Source organism: Tenrec ecaudatus, chromosome 1 (assembly GCF_050624435.1).
Source record: "Tenrec ecaudatus isolate mTenEca1 chromosome 1, mTenEca1.hap1, whole genome shotgun sequence".
In the NCBI taxonomy this organism is placed as follows: Eukaryota; Metazoa; Chordata; class Mammalia; order Afrosoricida; family Tenrecidae; genus Tenrec; species Tenrec ecaudatus.
Window position 1 is genome coordinate 25,465,659 of NC_134530.1, and position 21,777 is coordinate 25,487,435.

General features: G+C 55.3%; 1 protein-coding gene across 4 annotated transcripts in view; it reads right to left on the reverse strand.

Annotated features, from left to right (window-relative positions):
• SLC35E2B (solute carrier family 35 member E2B) overlaps positions 1-21,494 on the reverse strand; it is a 39,665-nt gene extending 18,171 nt beyond the window's left edge. Inside the window, exons 1-3 of one of the 4 annotated variants that reach the window (XM_075550079.1) lie at positions 21,113-21,494; positions 1,014-1,507; positions 284-419 (exon numbers count right to left, since the gene is read on the reverse strand). In XM_075550079.1, coding sequence (XP_075406194.1) covers positions 284-419; positions 1,014-1,335 — 458 coding nt within the window. In that variant the 5' untranslated portion in view covers positions 1,336-1,507; positions 21,113-21,494. Of the gene's footprint in view, positions 1-283; positions 420-1,013; positions 1,508-17,624; positions 19,918-19,970; positions 20,081-21,112 lie in introns of those variants that run through there. The other 3 variants (XM_075550105.1, XM_075550088.1, XM_075550097.1) reach the window with 3 other exon arrangements.
• Positions 21,495-21,777: the final 283 nt, after the last annotated feature.

Below are 21,777 nucleotides of genomic sequence, written 5' to 3' on the forward strand. Positions count from 1 at the left end.
TTGCGCGCGCACACACACACACACACACACACACACACGTCGTTCCTGCATCTCCTTGACTGTGGGAAACAGTGTTCTGGCGGGAACTCTTGCCTGTGGCACTAAGCCCTACACAGGCAGACCCCCGTGGGGCCCAGGAGGCCAGCGGGCCTGACGTTTTCCGGGTCTGCGTGGGTAACCCAGCCCGAGTCAGCCGAGCTCCCCATCACAGCAGTGGGAAAGGCGTTGTTACTGGAAACTTAGACATGCCCCCGCCCCCCCGAACCGCTGTGGTCGTCCTTACCTCATCAGACCCACAAAGAGCATGGTCATGATGAAGTTGGGCGGGTAGGAGAGGCGGCTTTTGTGTTGATACAAACAGCAGGGGACGAAAATCTTGACGCAGCCAATGAGCGTGGTGGACAGCATTTGCACGGCACCTGCGTGGAAAGGGAGACCCAAGCTAGAAGGGGGTCCTTCCTCTCCTGGACTCGGGGGGATGGGGGGCAGGCTTGGCAGGGGTGGGGTGTCCTTCCTCTTCAAGTGTACAGGGGGCTAGAGCACTATCCTGACCTGTCACGTGTCCTGGCCCCCATGGCTTCTCAGAGGAGAGTCCTGGAAGGATTCACCTCCCTCCCAGGCCACCACCTGCTCTCTCCATTCCTACAAGGTAATGGTACCTGGGGGATGTGGGGCAGCGGTGAACAGTCAGAGACTTTTCACCTTCCACCCTGAAGATCCGGGTTCAATTCCTGGCCCAGGCAGCTACCACCTACCAGTGGAGGGTTTTGTATTGTGTGAAGATGCTGACCAGGTGTGAGTGGAGCGTTCTGATCCAGAGGGACTCGAAAGAATAGCCTGTGTCCTGCTTCTGAAAGCAGCCACGAAAATCTCTATGGCTCCCCCAGCTCCGACCCACAGCCAGGGGGCGGCGTGCCAGGCCGGTGTGCACCGGGGCACGGCGAGTCGGCACTGACTCCATGGCAGTCCCAACAACCCCGTGTGGTCTTGAAGGAGCTGGCGCCCAGACTCACCCAGCATGCTGGGCTCCCCTTCCAACAGGGACAGGATGTACTTGTTGAGGAAGAGGGTGCAGAAGCTGAAGAAGAACCACAGGGTGAGGTAGAGCAGGGCCCGGGAGCTCCAGACGCCCAGGTCCGACTCGATGACCGTGGTCTCGGTGATGGTGATGGTGAGCACGCTCTCCTCGGGGACGCCGTCACCCTGGGTGAGGACAAGCTTCTCGCTGCGAGGGCCAAACAGGAAGCCCCAGGGCAGAGATGCCTTCCCTTTGGCCTTCTCCTCCGGGCTCGGCAGGGCCTCCTCCAGGGCGGGGGGCTTGGTTAAAGGCGACATGCTGAGGCCACAGCCAAAGAGGGCGTGCTGGTCTCAAGGACGGGCACCATGGGCTGGCGCAGAATCCCAGAGCCAGGAAACTGCTGAAGGGAAGGGCTGAAGCATGAGGCCAGCATGCGCCAGGGAGCCTGGGCCCAGAAGTCCTCTTCTTCAGCAAGCCGTGAGGTCGGGGCTGCAAAGTTAGTCAGAGAACACTGTAAAGTTCTTTAAAATACCGTAGACGCTCAAAGCCCTCCCTCCATGAAGTCGATGACCATAGGGACCCTCCAGGGCAGGGGAGAACTGTCTCCGTGGCTTTCCGAGGCTGGGACTCTTTACGGGAGTGGACAGCCCTGTCTTATTCCCGAGGAGCGGCTGGGGGTTTCGAACCGCTGACTTTGCGCTTGGCAGCCAAACGTGTCCCCCACCATGCCACCAGGACTCCCCACAGAAGCTGGTGATGGAGAATCTGGCAGTGGCTTTGGGTGATGGTGCTACAAGGAAGGTCATTGCTGTTGCCTAACTGTACGCAGACAGGCGTTGGGCTGTGGGTCTAGTCTTCATTCCACATCCTACCCATCATGCTGCTGGGGATACACACCACAAACCACATGCCAAATCCATCGCGCCCTCTGTGGGATTTAATGACACGAGTTAAGCGCCTTCGAGTTGCGCAAGCAGCCTCGTGTCCTTCGTTAAACTGATCGGAGAGGTCAAGCATGGAGCCCGCGTGGCAACTGATGGAGGACGCGCCCCCGTGTCTGTGGCAGCCCTCTCGAGAATTAAACTTGCTACACAGGTAACAGCACCAGCTTCCTCCCGGCCTGGGTGGCTCAAACCCAACCTGCTCATTCCTTCCTTCCCCAGAGGGCACAACCTCCGGGGCAGGGGGCAGAGGCCAAGGCCGTCCCCATGTGAACAACTGGCATGGTGGCAGTGTCCTCTGACCGCTAGCAAAGGGGAGGGGAGAAAACGAATTACCGTTAGCATTGGTCCCGCCGTGGATTCTCACTGCTTTCACCAATTCTGACACCAGCCGCCCCTCCCGTGGCACTTTCTACTCTGCGGGGCTCCGTCGCTTGTGACAAGGCCACACACGCAATTCACAAACTATCCATGGGGCTTCTTAGGAAAGTAACAGATTACAATTCAGGATGCCATCCTTTGCTGGGGAGAGCGTCTCAGCATGCCCACAGCCTCTCAGCCCCTGGGGGGCCACCAGGGAGGGGGCATTGAGCGCCACAACAAGTGCTCTGTGCCACCGACTCCGACAACAAGCCTCCGCTGGGGACACCCAGTCCTCTAGCTCTGTGGGTGCTGAGCGCAGCACTGCCAGGTGACGGGAGGCACCCCCTCTGCCAGCAAGCGCTCTTCCTGGTCCGGCACTCGGCGTTCCGCTCCGTGGGCCAGGAAGGCCATTGAGCCATCTTTTCCTTCCTTCCCGCTGGTCCCTGGTTTGGCTTCACGCCATCTCTCGAGTCCCCCTCTCGCTGTCTGTGGGCCTAACAGGTTCTCCGTGCAGGGACTTCGAGTCCGGCGGATGTGCTCTGCTCCTGGCTCCTCTTTCCGGGGTGGTCAGGAAGCCAGGGATGGGCCACTGGAAGCCATACGGAAGGGCGAAATCACTGACTCTTGAGCCTGCAGCCTTTCCGTTCGCAGCTGAGCTTGTTCCACGGACAGGTTTCAGGTTCTAAGCACCGTACTTGCTCGGTCCCATGTGCTCACCCGCTGGGCGTTATGAGGCCATCACAAGAAAGGCCAAACAAAAACGACCCATCGGAGCCAACCATCCAAGACTGGCAGACTGGGGTCCCATGGGGCTCTGCGGCTGATCTCTCCAGTGTCTCGGCCAGGCCGCGGGCCCTAAAGGCATCACAGGACGCTGGGCGGTCACTTTGCAGGCCTGTGTGTCCCCTGTCCCATCTGCACGTAGAAGACATTGTTCATCTTCCCTTTCCAGTCAGCTGTTCGTAGTGGAGAAAGGCTGCCGCCGCCTTCCCGGCATTCCGAGGCCCAGTCATGGTCTCTTTCACTCCCACGCCTCCCACGGGGTTCTGTTTTACAGCTGCTGCCTGCTCCTTCCTTACATCTGCAGTTCCTTCTGGACCCTTCTATCCCATGCGCTCAGGCAGTCATTCCCCACAGCCTCTGAATCGTGTCTCGTTGTGTTTGTATGTGTATGCAAATGTATTTATATTTCTGTGTTTAAGCACTCTTCCATGTGTGCACGGCCATGCATGTGTTGCATGTTGTTTACACACAAGTGCATGTAGGAATGCACTATACATGCCTATGTGTATCTGTGTGCACGCACGTATGAACACACCCATGTCTGTGCACGCGTGTGCACTCATGTGCAGGGACGTGCATGTGGCCACACCACTTTTGTTACATGGAGATGCACGTGAGTGCAAGCCTGTGCCCCTGCGCACACACAAGCAAGTGGATTCTCGATCCCAGGGCCGGGCGCTGGCTGTACTGCCCGGGCAGTCCTCTTCCGAAGGTCTCCAGAGGCAGGCTCTTTGCTCTGGGCTTGGGAGTTATCTCTGCTGTGTCCTGGGGTAACACAGGTCCCCGCCAGTGTTCATGTGGCTCCCCGGGCAGTCCGTGTAGCACAAACTCAAACACCCACAGTGTGTGTAAAGCCCCCCTCCTGGGACCACAGGCCAGGTCAGGGGGTGGCTCCGGCCACCTCCAGCTGCTGGGCGAGTTCTCTTGTGCTGGCTTTAAACCGGGTCCCAGCAACAGCGACTGGCTCGCACGTGAGGAGAGTGCCTGAGAAGGCCCACAGCAGACAGACGGTGAGAGCCATGTCCTCAGGCGGTGCTGCAAACGGTGAACAAGCTCTGCTGCTAACTGAAAGGTCGGAGCTTCAAGCCCACCCGGAGACACGGGACAATCTTCTAGGGAAGCCAGCCTGAGGGGCCTCCAGAGCACACTTCTACTCTGATGCCGGCCACTGGGAATCCGGGTTTGGGTTGGTGCCAGCACGGGGCTCTCCTGGCTGCCTTTCCTGACCGCCCAGGACCTCCTCAGCCACTTCCGGAATTGGCTCCGTCCCAGCATCAGGGAAATTTCCCACTTTCCATATGCCTGCGGCCTCTTCCAGGAAGCCTCTCTAACAGAGCTAAGTCCTATTCTCAGGCCCCTCTCAGCCAGGGGTGTGCCTGTTCCTCTGGGGACCTCACTGGCCCCACAGCTGACTTTCCAAACTGAAGGCACTTGGGGGCAGAAGGGAAGAAACCGCCCTGCTTTGTCAGCATCAGTGATACCCAGGTCCCTTTGTGAGATGACAGGAACAAAGCCCTCATTCAAACGCGTTTCCAGCTCTGGCGCGACAAGCGCCCCCTTTCTGTTGGCTCCCGCTCTGCACCTGGGAAATTCCCAACGCTCCAGGCAAACCCCCACCCCCACCCCTGGCAAACAGGGGTCCTTGCTCTCTGTTTGACAGCAAGCCCCTGCTGGACAGCTGTGACCCGGGCCCCTGTCCTAACATCCGCTCAGCAGCAGCTGCAGGCACCTGATGTCGTCCTTGTTAGCTATATCCATCGAGCTGGCCCCGTGCGGTGTGCTGGTCCCCAGGGTCCTCACCAGCTGGTCTCCTGAAGCAGTTCCCTACATTTTCTCTCTAGTCCGGCTTAGTCTGGAAGCTCCGCTGAAACCAGTTTGGCAGTCCTGCCACACGAAAGCCCCCTCTGACCAGACGGGGTGCTGGCTGGGACTCAAAACTCGGGTCTTCTCCAGGAAAGGAGGGGGATGACCGTGCCGAGCCCCACGTGCTGTTGTGTTGGGGGTGGCGATGGCTCCGAGCCCGCAACAGCTCGTGAGCACCCCTGCTGCCGCGCTCTCTGGGGGTCATGAGACGGCTTGGTCATGAGAGACTCAAACAGTCACTGTGAGAACACCCGTCCCCACTGGGCCACCCACTCAGGATCTCAGCAAGCCACTGTCCCTCTGGTTCCTGTTTTTACACCCATGTGATTCTGTTCCCACCAGCACCCCATAAAGTGTTAATGTCTGACTTAATTACCAAATTGATTAATTAAACATTAGGGCTTAATTAATGTCCTCACTTCCAGCACCAACGACTGCGCAGCTATAAGGTGCTGTCACCCGCCCCCCACATCTCCCCCTGCCTCTAACTCGTGGTGAGGTTTCAGACTGGCTATACACGGGACCAGGAGCGGAAGCAAACCAACAAACAAAAAGACGCCCGGCTTCACCCAGACCTTTGAAAACAGAGGCTCAGAGTGCACACCAAACGCCAGAATGCGTTTCTGCTGCCCTTGAGGAGTGGGAAGGGGAAGGTGGGGCGGTTGGGAGTGTCAGGATGGAATTCTCACCTTCCTCTTTGTGGATTGCTATGGGGCCCCGACCAGGGGTCAGCAGAGGGCTGTTAGAGGAACTGCGTCCCGGCCAGCTGAGTCACACACAGAGGCTGACAAAATAGGAACCAGATGACAACATGAGGATGAACTTCCTGGAGACCCAGGCGGACAGCAGGGCACCGAGCAGGACCTTCAAGCACTTACCGAGACAACCATCCTTAAGACGGGTTCTTAGGGCAGCAACTTTTGTGGGTAGCAACAACAAAAAAGGGCAACTACTGTGCATGTTGTTAGGTGCCGGGCAGTGCGTTCTTATGCCCCCCAGAGCAGGACGCCGCCCGGTCCTACACTAGCCTCACAATCATGCTTATGTCCCTTGTTGCAGCCGCCAGGCCCAGGCATCTCGTTAGGGACCTTCCTCTTTCTTGTCGCCCCCTCTACTTTACCGAGTATGATGTCCTCTAGCTACGGGTCTCTCCTGACATGTCGAGTGTACGTTTCTAGGATGCTCTCCAATCCCATCAAGTATCATGCTGTCAGCTCCTCAACTTGTGTGTAGCCTAGTTATTGTGGTGATTACATCATCTGGGGTCAATTGGTGACTTAGTGAAGGGGTGGAGTTTAGCCTGTCCAATCCGATTGCAGCTTGATGACCTCATTTGGAAGCGCTAAGGAGATGAATAGCTTGCTGGAGGTGGGACACATACTCACTCCCTGCAAGACATTCCTGTGGAGAAGACACACGGAACTGCGCTAGAGCCCTGGAGCTGGAGGAACCACGTGGAGACCCCTGCCAGCGCTGAGATGCCTCCACTGCCACTAGATCCACAAGACGTTCCACTCACTGGCTTGTGATCTTCCTGCATTAGGTGTCATTGCATGTGTTTCATGAGTCTGAAGAGGACTTTATAGATTGGTATCAGACATATTGGCTAATATCAAACTTATGGGCTTGATCTCAAGTGGGCTGGGATGCTTTCCTAATGTACAATTATTCTTTATATAAGGCTTTCTTATACACATATGAGTATCTATGAATTTGTTTCTCTAGTCTACCTCACTAACACAGTTCTCAAACTCTAAATCATTCATAAGCCGTAAGAAAATGATCTAGGAAATCTCTGAACTCAGAGAAACATGGAGGCCTGGGATGTATGTAAACAGCACGGCCCACCTTGTACACTCGCTCTGACTCGGCAGAAAAGACAATGGAAATCTGAACCACCTCCCTGGCCTCTAACCTTGAGGAAAAGATGTGCCATCCGTCCACTCTCTGGCCCTGGTGCTGTCACACAGGCCCTTGTCAAGTAGAGCCAAGGTGACAAAATGACAAATTCATAGAAGAACCCTAACCGAGCCATCTGCTCACTCTCGGAGGGGAGGCAGAGATGGAGAGGAAGCTCTGTCCACTACAACCAAGCTTAGACCCCCCCCCCCCACCAGGGCCTGCCACCACGTCTGAGCCACAGCCGGGACGTCCTCCTCCGACCTGTCCCCTGCAGTCTATGGGTTTGGACTCTGACCAGTACACTGACATCGTAGTCGGAATTGGGATTTCCATCTCCCTGGTTGTACCGAATGTGCGGAGGTCTGTCTGACTCGCAGGTCTCGCTGTAACTACCTAACAACCACAGGCCAGCTCGAGCAGGGCAGCCCTGAGAGGCCGTCCACGGCTTTTGGAAAGGAAAATGCACCCTCACAGAACAAATCGTGGCGCATTCCTGTGGCAGACCCTGGCAGCTGGTAAGTGGTGTGGAGGTCTCCACCAGGGGCGCCCACCGCATGCATCCATTGTGAGATGTCAGAGTGGCCCTGAAAAGCTGCCAACACGCCGCAAACTCACAAGCCCTCTCAGGAGCTGCCTGCATTTGAAACACAGTACAAACCGGGGACTGGCTCAACTGGGGGTGCAGGGCGTGTGTGCGCGGGGTGTGGGGCAGGGTTGCTCAGAGCTGGGGCCTGGGGCAGAGAGAGAGAGCCCGAAGGGGGCCTGCTTTGCTGCTTTCTTTGTGATTGAGGGTTTTTTTAGGCTTGGTCTAGTCACTGTTGTTGATTTTCTCTCGGTTTGGGCTGGGTCAGGACCATGCAGCCCCTGCCCCCAGCCTTTCAGAAAGGCAGGTGATCTGCTGGCCTTTGCAGTCCCTGCCTCCAGCATTCCAAGGAGCTTAGCTCTCCAGGCAGGGTCCACTGAGCCTCTTCCCCCTGCCTCTGTGCAGCCTCTTGCTGGACATTCCAAGAAGCTGATCTGGGCAGGGCTCAGACCCTGCAGCTGCGCACCAGGAAGCCTCCCTTCTCCTTATGGGCAAGCACCAGCAGCTCTCTTCACCTCATTTGCATATTTCCCTGACCCAAATCCTACAAATATTCCAGTGCCCCACCGACTGGCAAGATTTCCCTGACCTAACTCTTGGGGTCTCAGAACCCACTCAGGAGCCCAAGATGCTCCTGTCCCTTTCTCTGCTCTCCCGACCCTCCCGGGAGTGCTTTCCCTAATACAGTGGTTCTTAACCTCAAAAACTCTCTCTGTTCCGTGTCTCAGTGTTGACCTCTCACTCTCTTGTTTGTTTGCTTCCTGTCTGTGTTTTGTCTGATTTTCCATACACGGAGGCGAGGTACAGGTAGATCTGGAGAGGCAGGAACTGGATTGGTAATTCTAGGGCGCAGCAGGAGAGGAGGGGGTAATGGGGCGCTAACGACAGCGAGTCCCAGAAGATGTTCTGAGACAGCCCAAGTCTTCCTAGTACAACCGCCTGACAAACGGTCTGCTACGGGAAGTATCTGCCGATGACAAGCTCTAGAAAGAGAAGGCGCCCTGCGAGCCGCATCCGGCCGGTCCCCGCTACTCTCTGTCAACGTGAAATGCCTAACTGGGAAAGAAGGTCATCCTAAGGCAACCCTGCAGCGCAGCACAGTGGTGGGGGGTCAGCGCGGGGCGAGGCCCACACTCTGCAGGGCGGGCCGCTTCCTCTAAGCGGCAGCCAACCTCTGTTTTACTGTCCACTCGGCTCTCCAGCTGCACGGTCCGGCCCAGAGCGGGAGGCGGAGAGAAAGAAGGCCAAGGGGGGAAGGAGAGGGAGTATTGCTCGAGGGGCGGCCCCAGTACTTTCCAGAAGCCTCTGGGCCCCGCCTGCCCTATGGGGGGTCGGGGATAGGGCTGCTTGGAGGCCTGGCCTGTGGACCCCCGGAGAGGAGGAGAGAGGGGGTAGGATCTGGAGGGCTGGGGGTGTCAGAGGACTGCGGGCGGGGCAGGGGGAACCCGCGCCAGTCCCAGGCCCCTTGTCCCCCTACACTGGAAGGCAGAAGAATCTTCTGGGTGAAGCTGACCGACCCAAGGGTGGATCGAAAACGCTGAAATCGGGGCCCCAAGAGCTGAGTAACCCATCTGGCTACAGGGGGTGGGGAGTTAACAAAGACAGGCGGGGAAACAAGGGGGGGTGGGAGGAGAAGAAAGACAAGGAAGCGGGCGGGGAAGAATGAGTGCGGGAGGCGTAGGAAACCGGGAGGGGAGGGGAGGGAGGGAGGGAGAAGTGGGAGGAAACCCACTAAGCAGCAGAGAAACGCCGGAGCCAAGGCCAAGGTCCCGCCCTCCAGTCCCGGCGCAGCCGCCCACAGCCCCGTCTGGGCCCTTGCAGATCGCCACGACGGCAGCCAAAGACTGTCCCAGAGGCCTCCGCCCTCGGACGCCGGCCCCGCAGCACCCGTCCCCAGCCTCACGAGCAAGGGGGAAAGAGGTGCGCAGTGACCGGGGCCCTAGGGTCCTGCCTGAAGCCCACCCTGAAGGTGGCCTATCGCCACCAGCAGAGGCAGAACAAATGCTCCTAGCAGCGGTTCTCAACCCCTTGGGGTTCGGACGACCCTTTCATAGGGGTCGCCTAAGATCATCGGAATATTTCCGTTGGTTTTAGGAACAAAAACCGAGGCACCAACTCCTCTTTCTGTCTCCAGGCAGGTTGGCCCACATGCCAATACGCACACATACCAGTACCCTGCATGAAGACTGTTACCCAGGCTACACCATGCTTCCAGACAAAAGGTCATTGATTTGTCATTAGAAATATTTCACGATATAGAATTACATATTGTTTGGTGATTCGTCACTATGTTCAATTTGTAACAATGAAAGTACATCCTGCATATCACATTTTACATGCCGATCCATAAACAGTAGCAAAATGACAGTGATGAAGTAGCAAGGCGAATAATGTTATGGTTGGGGGTCACCACCCCATGAGGAACTGTCTGAAAGGGTCTTGGCATTAGGAAGATTGAGAACCACTTCTCTAGAGTCAAGCATGAGGCCCTCTCAGGGATTAAGATCAATAGATGGGGATCTGATCCAAGACCCCAGTGCCCCTAGGCTGGGGGAGGAGCATGGCTGGGGAGGGAGAGGTTCACCAGCGGCTGGCTGCACAATCTGAAAGCCCTCGGACCCAGAACACAATTAACTGGACAAACAGGCCACAGAAATGGTGGGGAAGGAGCCGGTCAGTGTGACAAGAGCATCCCGAAAGGAAAGAGATTCACTTTTGAAGTCAAACAACAGGTTTCATCGTCTCAAATGCTTCCCTAATTATAAAGGGGCAGTGAGCCCCTCGACCTTGGAGACTGAGGCAGAGATCACTGTAGCCAAGGGATCAAAGTGCACATTACTAAGATTACAACCTGGAGACATCTCCCAGATCTGACCCCCGAGACGAGCACATCACCGGCCTGGTTTCCTCGCCCTAAATGCCTAACCACAAGCCCAAGCACAAGAAAACATCAGAGTGAATCCCAAAGGACGCAGGTCCCAAAAGACAGAGATCAGAGGAGGCCAAGGAGACCCAACAGCTGCCAGCGGCAGGATGGACTCCTCCGTGGGGTCGGGGTCAGAGATCAGAAAAGGGCATATTAGCACACTGGCCAAGGTGAATTCAGGCTGTAGACTAGTTAATAGAATTGAATTTATGTTAATTCCCGATTTCCATAATTGTATGCAGATTATGTACGACATCCTTCGGAGTAGCTGGGAGAAGGTTATACAGACAGGCTTTCAAAAGTTTCAGTTAGAAAACATAAAAACAAAACCTCAACTGATGGGACACAATTAAGACAGGTTTTTAAATAGCCAATGCATTTTTGGGAAATGCTGAATAAAACAGAACACAATGCAGACACATGGAACTGGAAATATTAAAAGACATTAACCAAAATATGAAGATAATAATAATAAATCGTTCTAGAAGGAATGAACAGGGCTCATGGAGAAGACCTATCCTAAAAGCTCAAGAGTGTACAAAATAATAATAATTTATAAATTATCAAGGGTTCATGAGGGGGCGGGGTGGGGAGCTGAAACCAAGGGCTCAAGTAGAAATAAACAGTTTTGAGAATGAAAATGGTAACAAAGTACAAATGGATGGATGTATGGATTGTAATGAGTTGTACGAGTCTCCAATAAAATGATTTTTTTAAAAAAAAACAGCTCAAGAGTGCATAATTACCAAAAAAAGTACATAATTTGGAGAACTGATGAAAAATATGGCCCCTGGAATCATGGCATAAACGGCAAGTGGGATGAGGAAGAGAAAGCCACACTAAGATAGATGTGAGGAAACTACAGAACACCACAGACGAGGGGATGACAGGCAGCAAGAGAGGGGTGGTTCTCTCCATGCCTAGGGAACTTGGAAGCAGATAAAGGCTAAAAGGCAGGTGAAAATTCAGGCCCCCAGCCAGGGGGCGGTATACCCGGGTGGGCCCCAAATGAAGCCAGGCGGACTTAATTCAGCCAGTGGGGTCAACAGGTACCGTTGACTTCACCTCCCAGCCACAGGCGTCAAAACGCTGGAACCTTGAGACCAAGGCCTTATTCCAGGTTCTTCTCCACCTTCCCCTTGGCCAGACTGCAGTCTCTCTCCTCTCTTTGGCCTCAAGCCACCACGTGGGGGGTAGTGCCCTGAGGGTGGCTGTGTTCAGTTTACTGTACTGCCTAAAACTTTTATCATTTATAAACAACCGTGTGGATCACAAATTAGGCTTCGGGGTGAATTATTTCTTGAGAGAAGCCAAGGACTGAGGCATTTCTCACTCGAGAAATCTAATATTTCCACCCTGAGACTAAAGGCAAAAAGGATCCTGAGCGGTCGGTATCATTTTGCCGAGGCAAAATTTGCGCTTAGCAGTTCAGCAATTCAGCATCTACGTTTTCGGTGCATTCAGATTAAGTAACTAATCCAGAAATGGGCCAGTCACTTACATCCCGCGAAGGAAGCCGCCTTCGCTCACCCAGAACCGAGGAGGAGAATGGACTGGAATGGGAGTGGCAGGCTCACGAACTTTAGTCGACTGGCAGAAAGCCAGACAAGTGGAGGACAGATGGAGAAATCCAAACATATGCATGTATAAAGCACACATCAATATTGACTTGTCTACCTGTTCCACAACACTTTGTGACCAGGGGGCCTAGAAGCAAAGGCATCCTGTTCGCCACTAAAATGAATTCAGGCTTCTTGGAGAAATGGCTGATCTCTTTATATTTCCCTCCAGTATAAAGATGGGCATGGGAAAACCCCTCGGGCCAGGAACAAAGGAAGTGACAGGGATGTGCCAGAGGGCTATGGAGACAAGCATGAAAGTGTACCCTCTAGCCAGATCCAGGGGCAATCTGAGCGAGAAAGTAAGCCATCACAGTCCAGGGTTATAAACTATGTTGTAAAATAAGAACCCATGCATCTGCTCTGGCCCATAAATGGAGAAAGAACAGAGAGCTCTTCTACAGAGCAGGAAGCTGACTCACATGTAAAAGAAATGACAGGGTAGAAGCCCACTATGCAAACCAGTCGCGTGAGTCTAAGAGAGCTCATCCGTTTCTGAGGTCCAGTTGGCGGTGGGTGAGAAATCCCACTCCCCAGGCAAACTGTCCCCTGGACCTCTGCCCTGGGCAGCCTGCAGCTGCACACCCACCCCTTCTTCACGAGGCCTTGCATTCTGGCACACTTGAGACCAGCCAGGCCCCATTCGCCAGAATGAGTCAGAGCTCACAAGAAGCACCCCCTCCCATCTTTGCTAGCAGCTTTCACATAACAAAACCAGTGACAAAGGGGTCCCAAGGACCGAGGCTGGGAGGGGTCCCAGTTGGGAGCCCCCGTGAACCAAAGGGCTGCAGCGATGCTTTCCTAAGGGAAGATGTTGCTCTTGCCAACCAGAAAGTTCCACCGAGCTCCGGCTCTGAGGGCTTTATTTCATTGGCCTCACTACCAGTGGTCACGCTACATTGCATCAGGCCTCAGGAGGCTAGGGTCCCTACTGACTCGTGGTCGGGAAAGACCCACTCACTTGTCTAAGGCGTAGTCCAGCATCCAAGGAACTCAGGACCAAAGGTCAAGCTGTCTCCTGTACCTCACAACGACACTGGATGACCACCACGGAAATCACTGGTCCAGGTACAAATCATCAACGTTCGTTAAAAGGAACTGATGAACGTTTAGAAACGGCAGCATATACAACCTCATGGTGTATCCCATGCGATGCAGATTTCCTGCAAAGGCCACGCCAGGAAAATAACAAGGGAAAAGGAAGGAACGTCTACGCGAAGGGGAAGCAGCAGAAGGAAGAGGAGAGAGTGCGAGAGGAGACAGACTTGCCACACAGAGAGCGGAATTAGGTCCCTGTGGTCTAATGGTACCGAGACAGGACACCGGGAAACAACCTGTGCAGATAGAAAACGCTGACCAACGACAGAGGGGGCGGTGCGGATTACTAAAGGCAGGGAGCGGGACAAAACCAAACTCACCGCCATCGAGTCAGTGCCGACTCACAGTGACCCTACAGGACAGCGCAGAACTGCCCCCAGTGGTTTCAGAGATTGTAGCTCTTTAAGGAGTAGAAAGCCCCATCTTTCCCCCAAGCAGCAGCTGGTGGTTTCAAACTGCCCACCCTGTGGATGGCAGCCCAAGTTATAAACCAGTACGCACTAGGGTTCCCCTTTACAGGGAGCTATATAGTAAAGGTGCCTATGTTGAAGGGGGAAGAGCCTATGGGAAAATTATTATTCATACTGGAAAAAAATGGGATCTCTATCTTACACCATGGCCAAAAAAAAAAAAAAAGGACTCCAGACAAATATTCATTTCACAGGTCGTCCCAGGTACAGATGATCAATGGGCTCAGCTGCTCGCTGAAAGGCTGGAGAGTTGAGTGTACTCAGAGGCACCTCAGAGGAGAGGCCTGGTGAGTCATTTCTGAAAACTCTTAACCTAAGGCTCCCGATGACTGGACGCTGATTCTACTGGAAAGGGATTTAAATAGCACTTACTCTTCCCCCTCCGGGGAGCCCGGTGGTGTAGCGGTTCTGAATTGGGCCGCTAACCTCATGGTCCGTGGTTCAAAACCATCAGGTGCTCCACGGGAGAAAGACGGGGATTTCACCGCCTGTAAGCAGTTTAGAGAGATTCTCCCCTGTTCCATAGGGTTGCTAGGCTTCGAAGCTGGGCATAAGGTCTTCAGAATGGACCTGAGGGCAGTGAGGCTTGTCTCAGGGATGTGTGGCTGCACACATGACGCCACGCCCAACAGCCTGAAACAACGCACGGTTATGATCGCGAGGTCTACGGGCCAGGACTTGGAGATCGGCTTAGCTGAACTCCCTATGCTCAGTCTCTCACCAGACTTCAGTCCAAGTCAAAGGTCAGGGCTGCGATCTCACATCGAGACTTGACTGAGGCCAGCGGAGCCTCTTCTAAGCTCACTATGTGCTTGTTGGCAAGATTCGGTTTCTGAGACCTCCCACGGTCCTGTGCCATGTGCCCGTAGGTCCTGCCGTGACAACACGGCAGCTGGCTGCCACCAGGGCGAACTAGCCAGAGAGCAAGGAAAAAGACCTGGGAGGGAAGCCTGCTGGTCCTATTCTCAGAAGTGGATCCCATCTCTTCTGCTGTCAGGCATTCGTTAGCAGTGAGTCCCACTGTGCGGTCACTGATGATAAACGTTGCCCTGAAAAAGCCTTTGCATCTTACACCAAAAACATCCCTCGAAGTCGTCTTTGAACCAAACAGGTGGAAAAGAAGCCTTCGTGGCACGGTGCGTTAACCACCATGTTGTTGACCCCAAAGTCAGTGGTTCGAACCCACCAGCCCCCCCATCAGCAGTCTGTTTGCATACAAAACGACAGCCACAGAAACCTCTGCAGGATCTCTGCGAGTCGGAACCGACTTGAAGGCCGTGGTCGGTCCGGGAACCAGTGCAGAAGCAGAGTGCCGCTTGTTTCTCCCGTGGAGAGGCTGGTGGATTTCAACCACCGACCTTCCAGTGACCAGCCGAGAAAGCGCTCACTCCCCGCACCACCAGGGCTCCCGAACCGAACAACAAAATCAAAAGTGAATAAACACGTAACCTGCGCTGTGGACTCGCCTGGCTCACTGGTCCGGCAGGGTTGACTTGCTGCACTGCTTTTCTAAGGTGGTGGTGGTCTTTGCAGAAACAAACTCTCCATCTTTCTCCCACCCAGCAGAGCGCCTTGCCTCCCCGGCCCCCCCACCCCTGCCTCAAACTGACCCCAGCCACAAGAGGAGACAGGACGCTTAGGGCCCTGGTGGCGGTGGTGCAGTGGTCACAAATTGGGCTGCTAACCAACAGTGCAGCAGTTCAAAACCACCAGCTGCTCTATAAGAGAAAGGTGGGCCTTTCTCTTCCCAGAGAGTATGGTTAGGGGAGGGAGGAGGGAAAAGAGGAGCTGATACCAAGGGCTCAAGTAGGAAATGTTTTGGAAACGATGACGGCAACCTATGGACAATTTTTCTCGATACAATTAATGTATGGGATGTTCTACGAGCTGTCAGAGCAAACATAATTGGCTCCTTGACCCTGACATCAATCCTCACAATGCAATCCCACTACTTCCTTGTGCTCCATGTCAAGAAAGCAGTTGTGGAAAGCAAAAGCAAATGGGTGTCTAAATTTTTGTCAAATCACAATGTTTCAATGAAAGAAAAAAAAATTTTAAAGACTTGTAAAAGAAACAAAAAGAGCCCTCAATAAAATGATTGGGGGAAAAAATAGCAGTAGTGACAGTCTGGGAAACTCACAGGGGCAGCTGTCCCCTGTCTTCTAGGGCGGCAGTGAGTGTGGCTTGAAGTCTGTGGGTTTAACTGGGTGGGGGAAACACCGTCTGGAAAAGGAGGAGGCTTCAACCTGAAGGATGTCACCACTGTCACTGTCTCCCATGGAGAGAACCCGTGAAGCTGGCATATGCCCTGCCATGTGTATTTTCGATGACAATATAAATCACGTACTTCTTTTAACAAAATCAATAAGTAAACGGAAGCTAGCTTCGGCAGGGACGGACGGGACCAGCTTCAAGGCTGCCACACAGGCTCTGCCCCAGCAGCACCACATGTTCACACAACACAGAACCCTCCTTCTGTTTGTCCCCCACCCCACGCCTCCTAGGGCATTTTCCTAACACCGAGGCTAATTTTTTGGTTTTCAGCCAAAAACATGGCCCATAGGTGTCAATTGTATTAAGATGTGGTCCACAGATGCCCCAAGCTTGAGAGAAACCTGGTGTCTGAGAAGGGGGCTTGCTCTCCTAATACCAATCTCTGGCCACTGCCACAATCCTGCCCCTGCTGCCATGCCTGGGCCAGCCGGAAGCCTGCTGTGCCACCTTTGGGTGCAGGTGCAGGTTGCCTGATGGGCCGGGTCCTCGGCTGCAATCCCTGCCCAAGCCCTGCCTGCAGAGGCAACAGAAGATTCCCCAGGAGCGCAGGCACAGAGGGTAGACTCCACCCGCGGAGGCAGCCCTAACCCCGGTCGGTGGTCCCTGTGGATTATGCTGTGGTCCACAGAGTCCTCACTGGCTGAAGTTCACTACACTCTGTGGAAGGAGGCCACCAGGCTGCTAGGGACTCCCTGGTGTCTATGGGCAGAATGAGGGCACACAGCGTGGCTTATCAAAGGGCAGAGAAAGGAGTAAGCCAGCAAACACCCACACCAGCTGTGGCCCCATCTGTGTCTGAATAAGAAACTGTGCAAATGGGGTTTTCCTTGGCGAGATTTGAGGAAGCAGCGCCTCTGGGGAGACTGGAACCTTCAACCTTTCCAAAACAGCTGAAGGCATTCACTGTTTGCACCACCCAGAAAAATAACCCAAAGCAGTGGAGGGATCACTCAACTGCACACAGGCCGTCTCCAAGGCTGACGGCTGATCAAAGGAGATCATGGGCCACCAGCACAAATACTCTGGGATTCAAACCTTGGACAGACGGCTGGGAAGACATGGAAACCGGCGGAGGCAGGTCCAGCAATCACGGGGCAGGTGAGCTGGAAGAACCCCATGAGGTGAGTTGCTCCAGCCCTGTGGGATCTAAAAAGACTTTCCCCAGCTTCTCTCCCCAAAATATCTATGTCAGACCTAGGCCACTGCTTGCAACTAATGGTAACTGATTGTCCAGTTATCTCCCTGAAGGCACCAGTCATCCAGAGCAAGCAGACCCTACTCTCTGTCCCAGCAGAGGTGGGGCTCACTCCCTGCTGTTAGGGACAGTGGACGGCTTCCCCTGAAAGCTTACACTAACTCAAGTCTCCAGCTCAAGGGCAATCAAGGTTAGGCCGCCATCATGAATCTGGGATATGCCCATCTTGTCACATGTGTATCCCCAATCCCTCCCCTTCCAATTTCATGTACACCCTTAGATCTCCCCCTCTCATTACTGTATTACCTATAGTACAACCCCTTCTTGTGACGTATGTCTGTACCTGTAATTAGGGGGCTTGCACGCCCCCAAAAGATCTATAAGCCTACCTTAGAAATGAATTTCTCTCTCTCTTGCCCTCTCTGTCCGTGCTGTGCGGGGACCTGGCTGGTAAGATCATGGCCATCCAGGAGGTGAGCATGCTACCATGAAATGTGTCTGACTCTTTCATGTTACTCTTTCCGATCTCTCCTATCTTCCATGACTTTACTGTAACTTTTAAATATCTGAACCGTACAATTGTGCTTACCAGACCCGTGATTAGTTGTGGGCAGCTGGCTTCCCCCCAACAGCCCCAAGCACAGAGCAAGTTTGCCTCCTCCAGGTCACTGGCCAGGCTTGGGTCCCTGCTGCATCTGGCTCAGTGTGTCTCCATGGATTGTCCTTCTTCAGCCCACGTGGTTCAGGTCGCTTTCAGAGAGCAGCAGTTAGGGTCCGGCAAAGGACTGGGCGTCAGTGGTCCTCATCCAACAAGGACCAATTGCCTTTTAAAAGCCAAGAGTGGCCCTGACCCTGGAGTCTGCTGGGAAACAGAAACAAGCTGGTCTGTGCTGGGCACTGACTACCCCACCCTCGGGCCCCTGGTGCTAGCCTCTGAATCATCGTTGCCCTCTTGCATGATAACACACACAGCCTGGAGGGGAGAGCAGCTGGCTTGCCAGCAGCCTCCCGCCTCACCTCCCTGTCTCTGAATCCTGAGTGGGCAGGAATGACAGGCAACCACTCGCCTGAAGCATGCGCACTAAAGCTTTGGAAAGTAAGCAGTCTGCCGCAAAGGCCAAGCCACTGCATTGAAACTGAAGAGAGGCGCTCCTGTTTGACTTCGGTGGCATGAATGGAGGGGAAAAGGATCCTGAGGAAACACATTTCCCCCCAAGAATCACACCGCAGCGTCTTGACTGCAGATAGGAGAGGGCTTCGAGAAGTTCCTGGGGGGCTTCCATCGCCTTTTAGTCCATGTTTTCCACAAACTTTCTGCAGCGCTGCCCGGCGTCACTGTATGTGCTGCCTACAACAAGGTCTCCCATCCTAATAACAAGGGTCTCACACGAAAGCAGTGGGCCAATCACACGCCAACACCTCGGAGATGGGTCCTCACGGTGACACAGGATGATCCCTGGAATCTACCACAAAACCAACAAACCCCCAAAATAAAAAATAAAACTCTCACAGCCATGGACCCAGTTCCAACTCAGAGCTCCCCTGTAGGGTAGAGTAGAACTGCCCGTGTGTGGTCCCAAGGCGGTACATCTTTCTGGGACCGGAAGACCCATCTTTCTCCCTTGGAGAGGCACGTGGGCTGGAACTGTTGACCTTGCAATTAGCATCACCCACTCAAACAGCACGGCTCCTTGAGATCATCCTGTGCAGACCGACTCAGATTGAACCCGTAGGGCAGGGCAGAACTTCCCCTATGCCCTCTTTAGAGGGGTAGAAAGTCTCATCTTTACCCTGGGGGTAGTTTCAAACTGCCAACCTTGTGGTTAGCAGCCCAATTCGTAATGCCTAAGGCCACCATGGCTCAGGCTGAATGGGATTGATCACAAAGACAAACCCACGAGTACTTGCTAATACCACCTGCTTGTGGTTGCCTAAACTTAACCCCGAAGAAACGATCACTTAGAACTTCGGGTCAAAGTGCTGCCTTTCTCCCTTCCCAAACTTCCCAGTCCCTACATTTTAGGATTCCAGGGGCGGAGGATAAGAATCCTTGTTCCGATACAGACAAGTCAAGAAGGATGTTCTCAGAGAACGTCCTGAGGAGTCTACACCGTTTCGCATGGCCAACAGATCGTGTCAGACCAAGAGGACCCAGAGTCTACAAGCTCAGAAATCCCACGGCTGGGAATCTATCCAAAGGAAGTCACCAAACACATGTCCACCGCTGTCTGTGGTGTGTCCAAAGACGTTCCTGCTGCTTTGTTTTAAAAACCCAGGCCTGGAAACCATCCAAGGGCCCAACAATGAGGGATCTGTAATAAGCTGTGGCTGAGTCACATAATGGGCCACTGTGCACGCAGCTCACTGAGTCTTCCACAAAAATGTTTGGGGGCTCAGTAAGAGCAGGTGAGAAGAGGTTTTGTATCAAATGCTCCAGTTTCGAAAGCACCGGTTTCAGAAGGGGGGCAGGGAGGGCCGACAGTGAGCTCATCCCTGAAGCCAGTTTTTTCTTTTCCACGTTGAAATCGGGTTATTTCCCTGTAAAACCTTCCTGTCCTCTCTCCATGTCCTTTCTCTGCCATTCAATGTGGTTCATTCTGCTTGAAAGTGTTGCTGGCAAGTTTAAATACTTTTGAGAAAGTACGTTTACCTTATTTTTAGAAAGAGTTTTAAAAGTCGCTGAACGAGAGTGCTTCCTTTAAATAGAAGCTAGTTTTCGCATACACGAGGGGGGTCAAAGGCCAGAGAACGAAAACGGCGGGTGACCACGCGGATGCCCAAGGGAAGACATGGCCGAGCTGACTCCCCATACAGTGGACAGGAAGAGCAGCACAGGGCTGAGTCTGGGCCCAGATCACTTCCACTCTGAGATCCATCGGGACTGAAAGGGCCCCCCCAGCCAGCGGGCACCAGGAGTAGGGCGAAGCATCTTTACCTGGTCTTTTGTGAAGGTGCACCTAACCGCAGCCCCAGGTCTCACCTGTCCGGGGCCCAAACACTGTGCCATCCAGGGCCTTCCACGCACCCTGCGCCACAAGGACCCTTGACCGACCCGCGACCCCGCCCCCAGCCCCGCCCCTGCGGCCCCGCCCCCGCCGGCCTCCTGAACTACCCCGCCCCCCTCACCCTTGTCCCCCCCCCAGCCAGCCAGGTACCTGCAAGCCTCGGCGTCCCGGAAGCTCGGGCCCCCAACCCTTAGGGGAGGAAGACGAGGGGCGGCGGGCAGGAAGAGGCGATCCCGCTCCGGAGGTGCTACGGGGCCCGAGCGCCCACGCCCGGCCTGCGCCCCCAGCGACCCCCCCAGCAGGAGCCGTTTCTCGCCGGGTCGAGGCAGAGATTCTAAGCGAGACGCTGGGGTCCCCGCGGCAGCCGGGAGCGGTGCCCTCGGGTCGCAGTGTCGGGGCAGAGGCGCGGCCGCGGGGGTCCCCGCAAAGGGAATGCAACCAGTGTGACAGCAACAGAGGGGCGTCCCCACTCGGGGTCCTCGGAGGAGGAGTGACTCGTGAAAGTGGGGTCGCCGCTGGTGAGCTGGGAGGGGTCCCGGGCCGTGGGGCCTCGAGGGCCGAGAGCCCGGAGAGGGGGTGCGGACAGGCCAGCACCGAGGGGAGGGTGGGCGGCACAGGACTCCGTGTCTTCTGTGTTTACTTAGCGCATCTGCCCCAACCAGTCGGCCACCTTTGCTGGAAAGGCCCCATCATTCTAATCCCAGAACAGGTTCCCACCCGAAGAGAGGCGCCCAGCGGGCAGGGGGACGCTTCTGGCAGCACAGAGCAGCCCCACCCCCACCTCGCCCTCTGCCCGACTGCTGTCTCTGGCCACCGAAGGCGACATCAGCTCCCGTGAAAGGCGCGCCCGAAAGTGCAGGCTTCCGCGCCAAGGCCCGTCCCTCCCCGAATTTCAAAAATGGTACCCTGGTTCTCGGAGTGCCGTGGCTGCGAGACTGCGCCTCGAGCCGTGGGACAGTGACATCCCGACCAGCCCTTGGGCTGCACAGGGCAGGGGAGGGCCCTGCGTGCCAGGAGGCGCGGGGGCGACTTGCCCGAGTCCCTCCCGAGGGGGTGCGAGCGTTTCACTGACCAGTGTGGAGTTGCAGGTAACCCCGACGCCGGGGCCCCTCCACCCACCGACCGGACAGGGGCCGCGGGACGACAGCAGGCGCAGGGGTCTCTGTGCGCATCCGGTGGGCGTAGCGGGCGCCCGGGGCCTCGGCCTACGAGCATGGGATGGCAGGTGCACTGGCCACTCGCCTTGGGGTCGATCGCCCACCCCGGGGGCTCTGGGTCGGCGGCAGGGGTCAGTCTCGGGACCCTCGGGCAGAGCCAGGAGCGGATTTCAGGCTGGTCTCCTAGCACCGGGCCTGGCTCTCCGCAGCCCCGGGCCTGGAAGAATGAACCGAAAGAGTTTGGAACGGGCCTCGGGGGCTGAGGTCCCGGGTGGGGTGGGTGGGTGGGCGGGCGCGTCCCGGGAAGAACTCGCCACGCGGCTGGCGCGGAGCCGCCTCAACAAAGGGGTGCCCTTGCCAAACAGTCAGGAAAGGGCGGAGCCCCGCCTTAAGGGCGCACATCTCCTTAAGGTGGTCTGCGGCCACCTCAAGGGAACCGGTCGCCCAGCAACTCGCGGGCAGGACCAGAACCTCCCCTCCCTGGTGTGCCCTAAGCGAGCCGCCCAGCCGGAAGTCTGGGCTTAGTCCCCCCCAAGCCTCTGAGCGGCAGGTGGGCCTAGGACTCTGCGGGAGCTGCTTA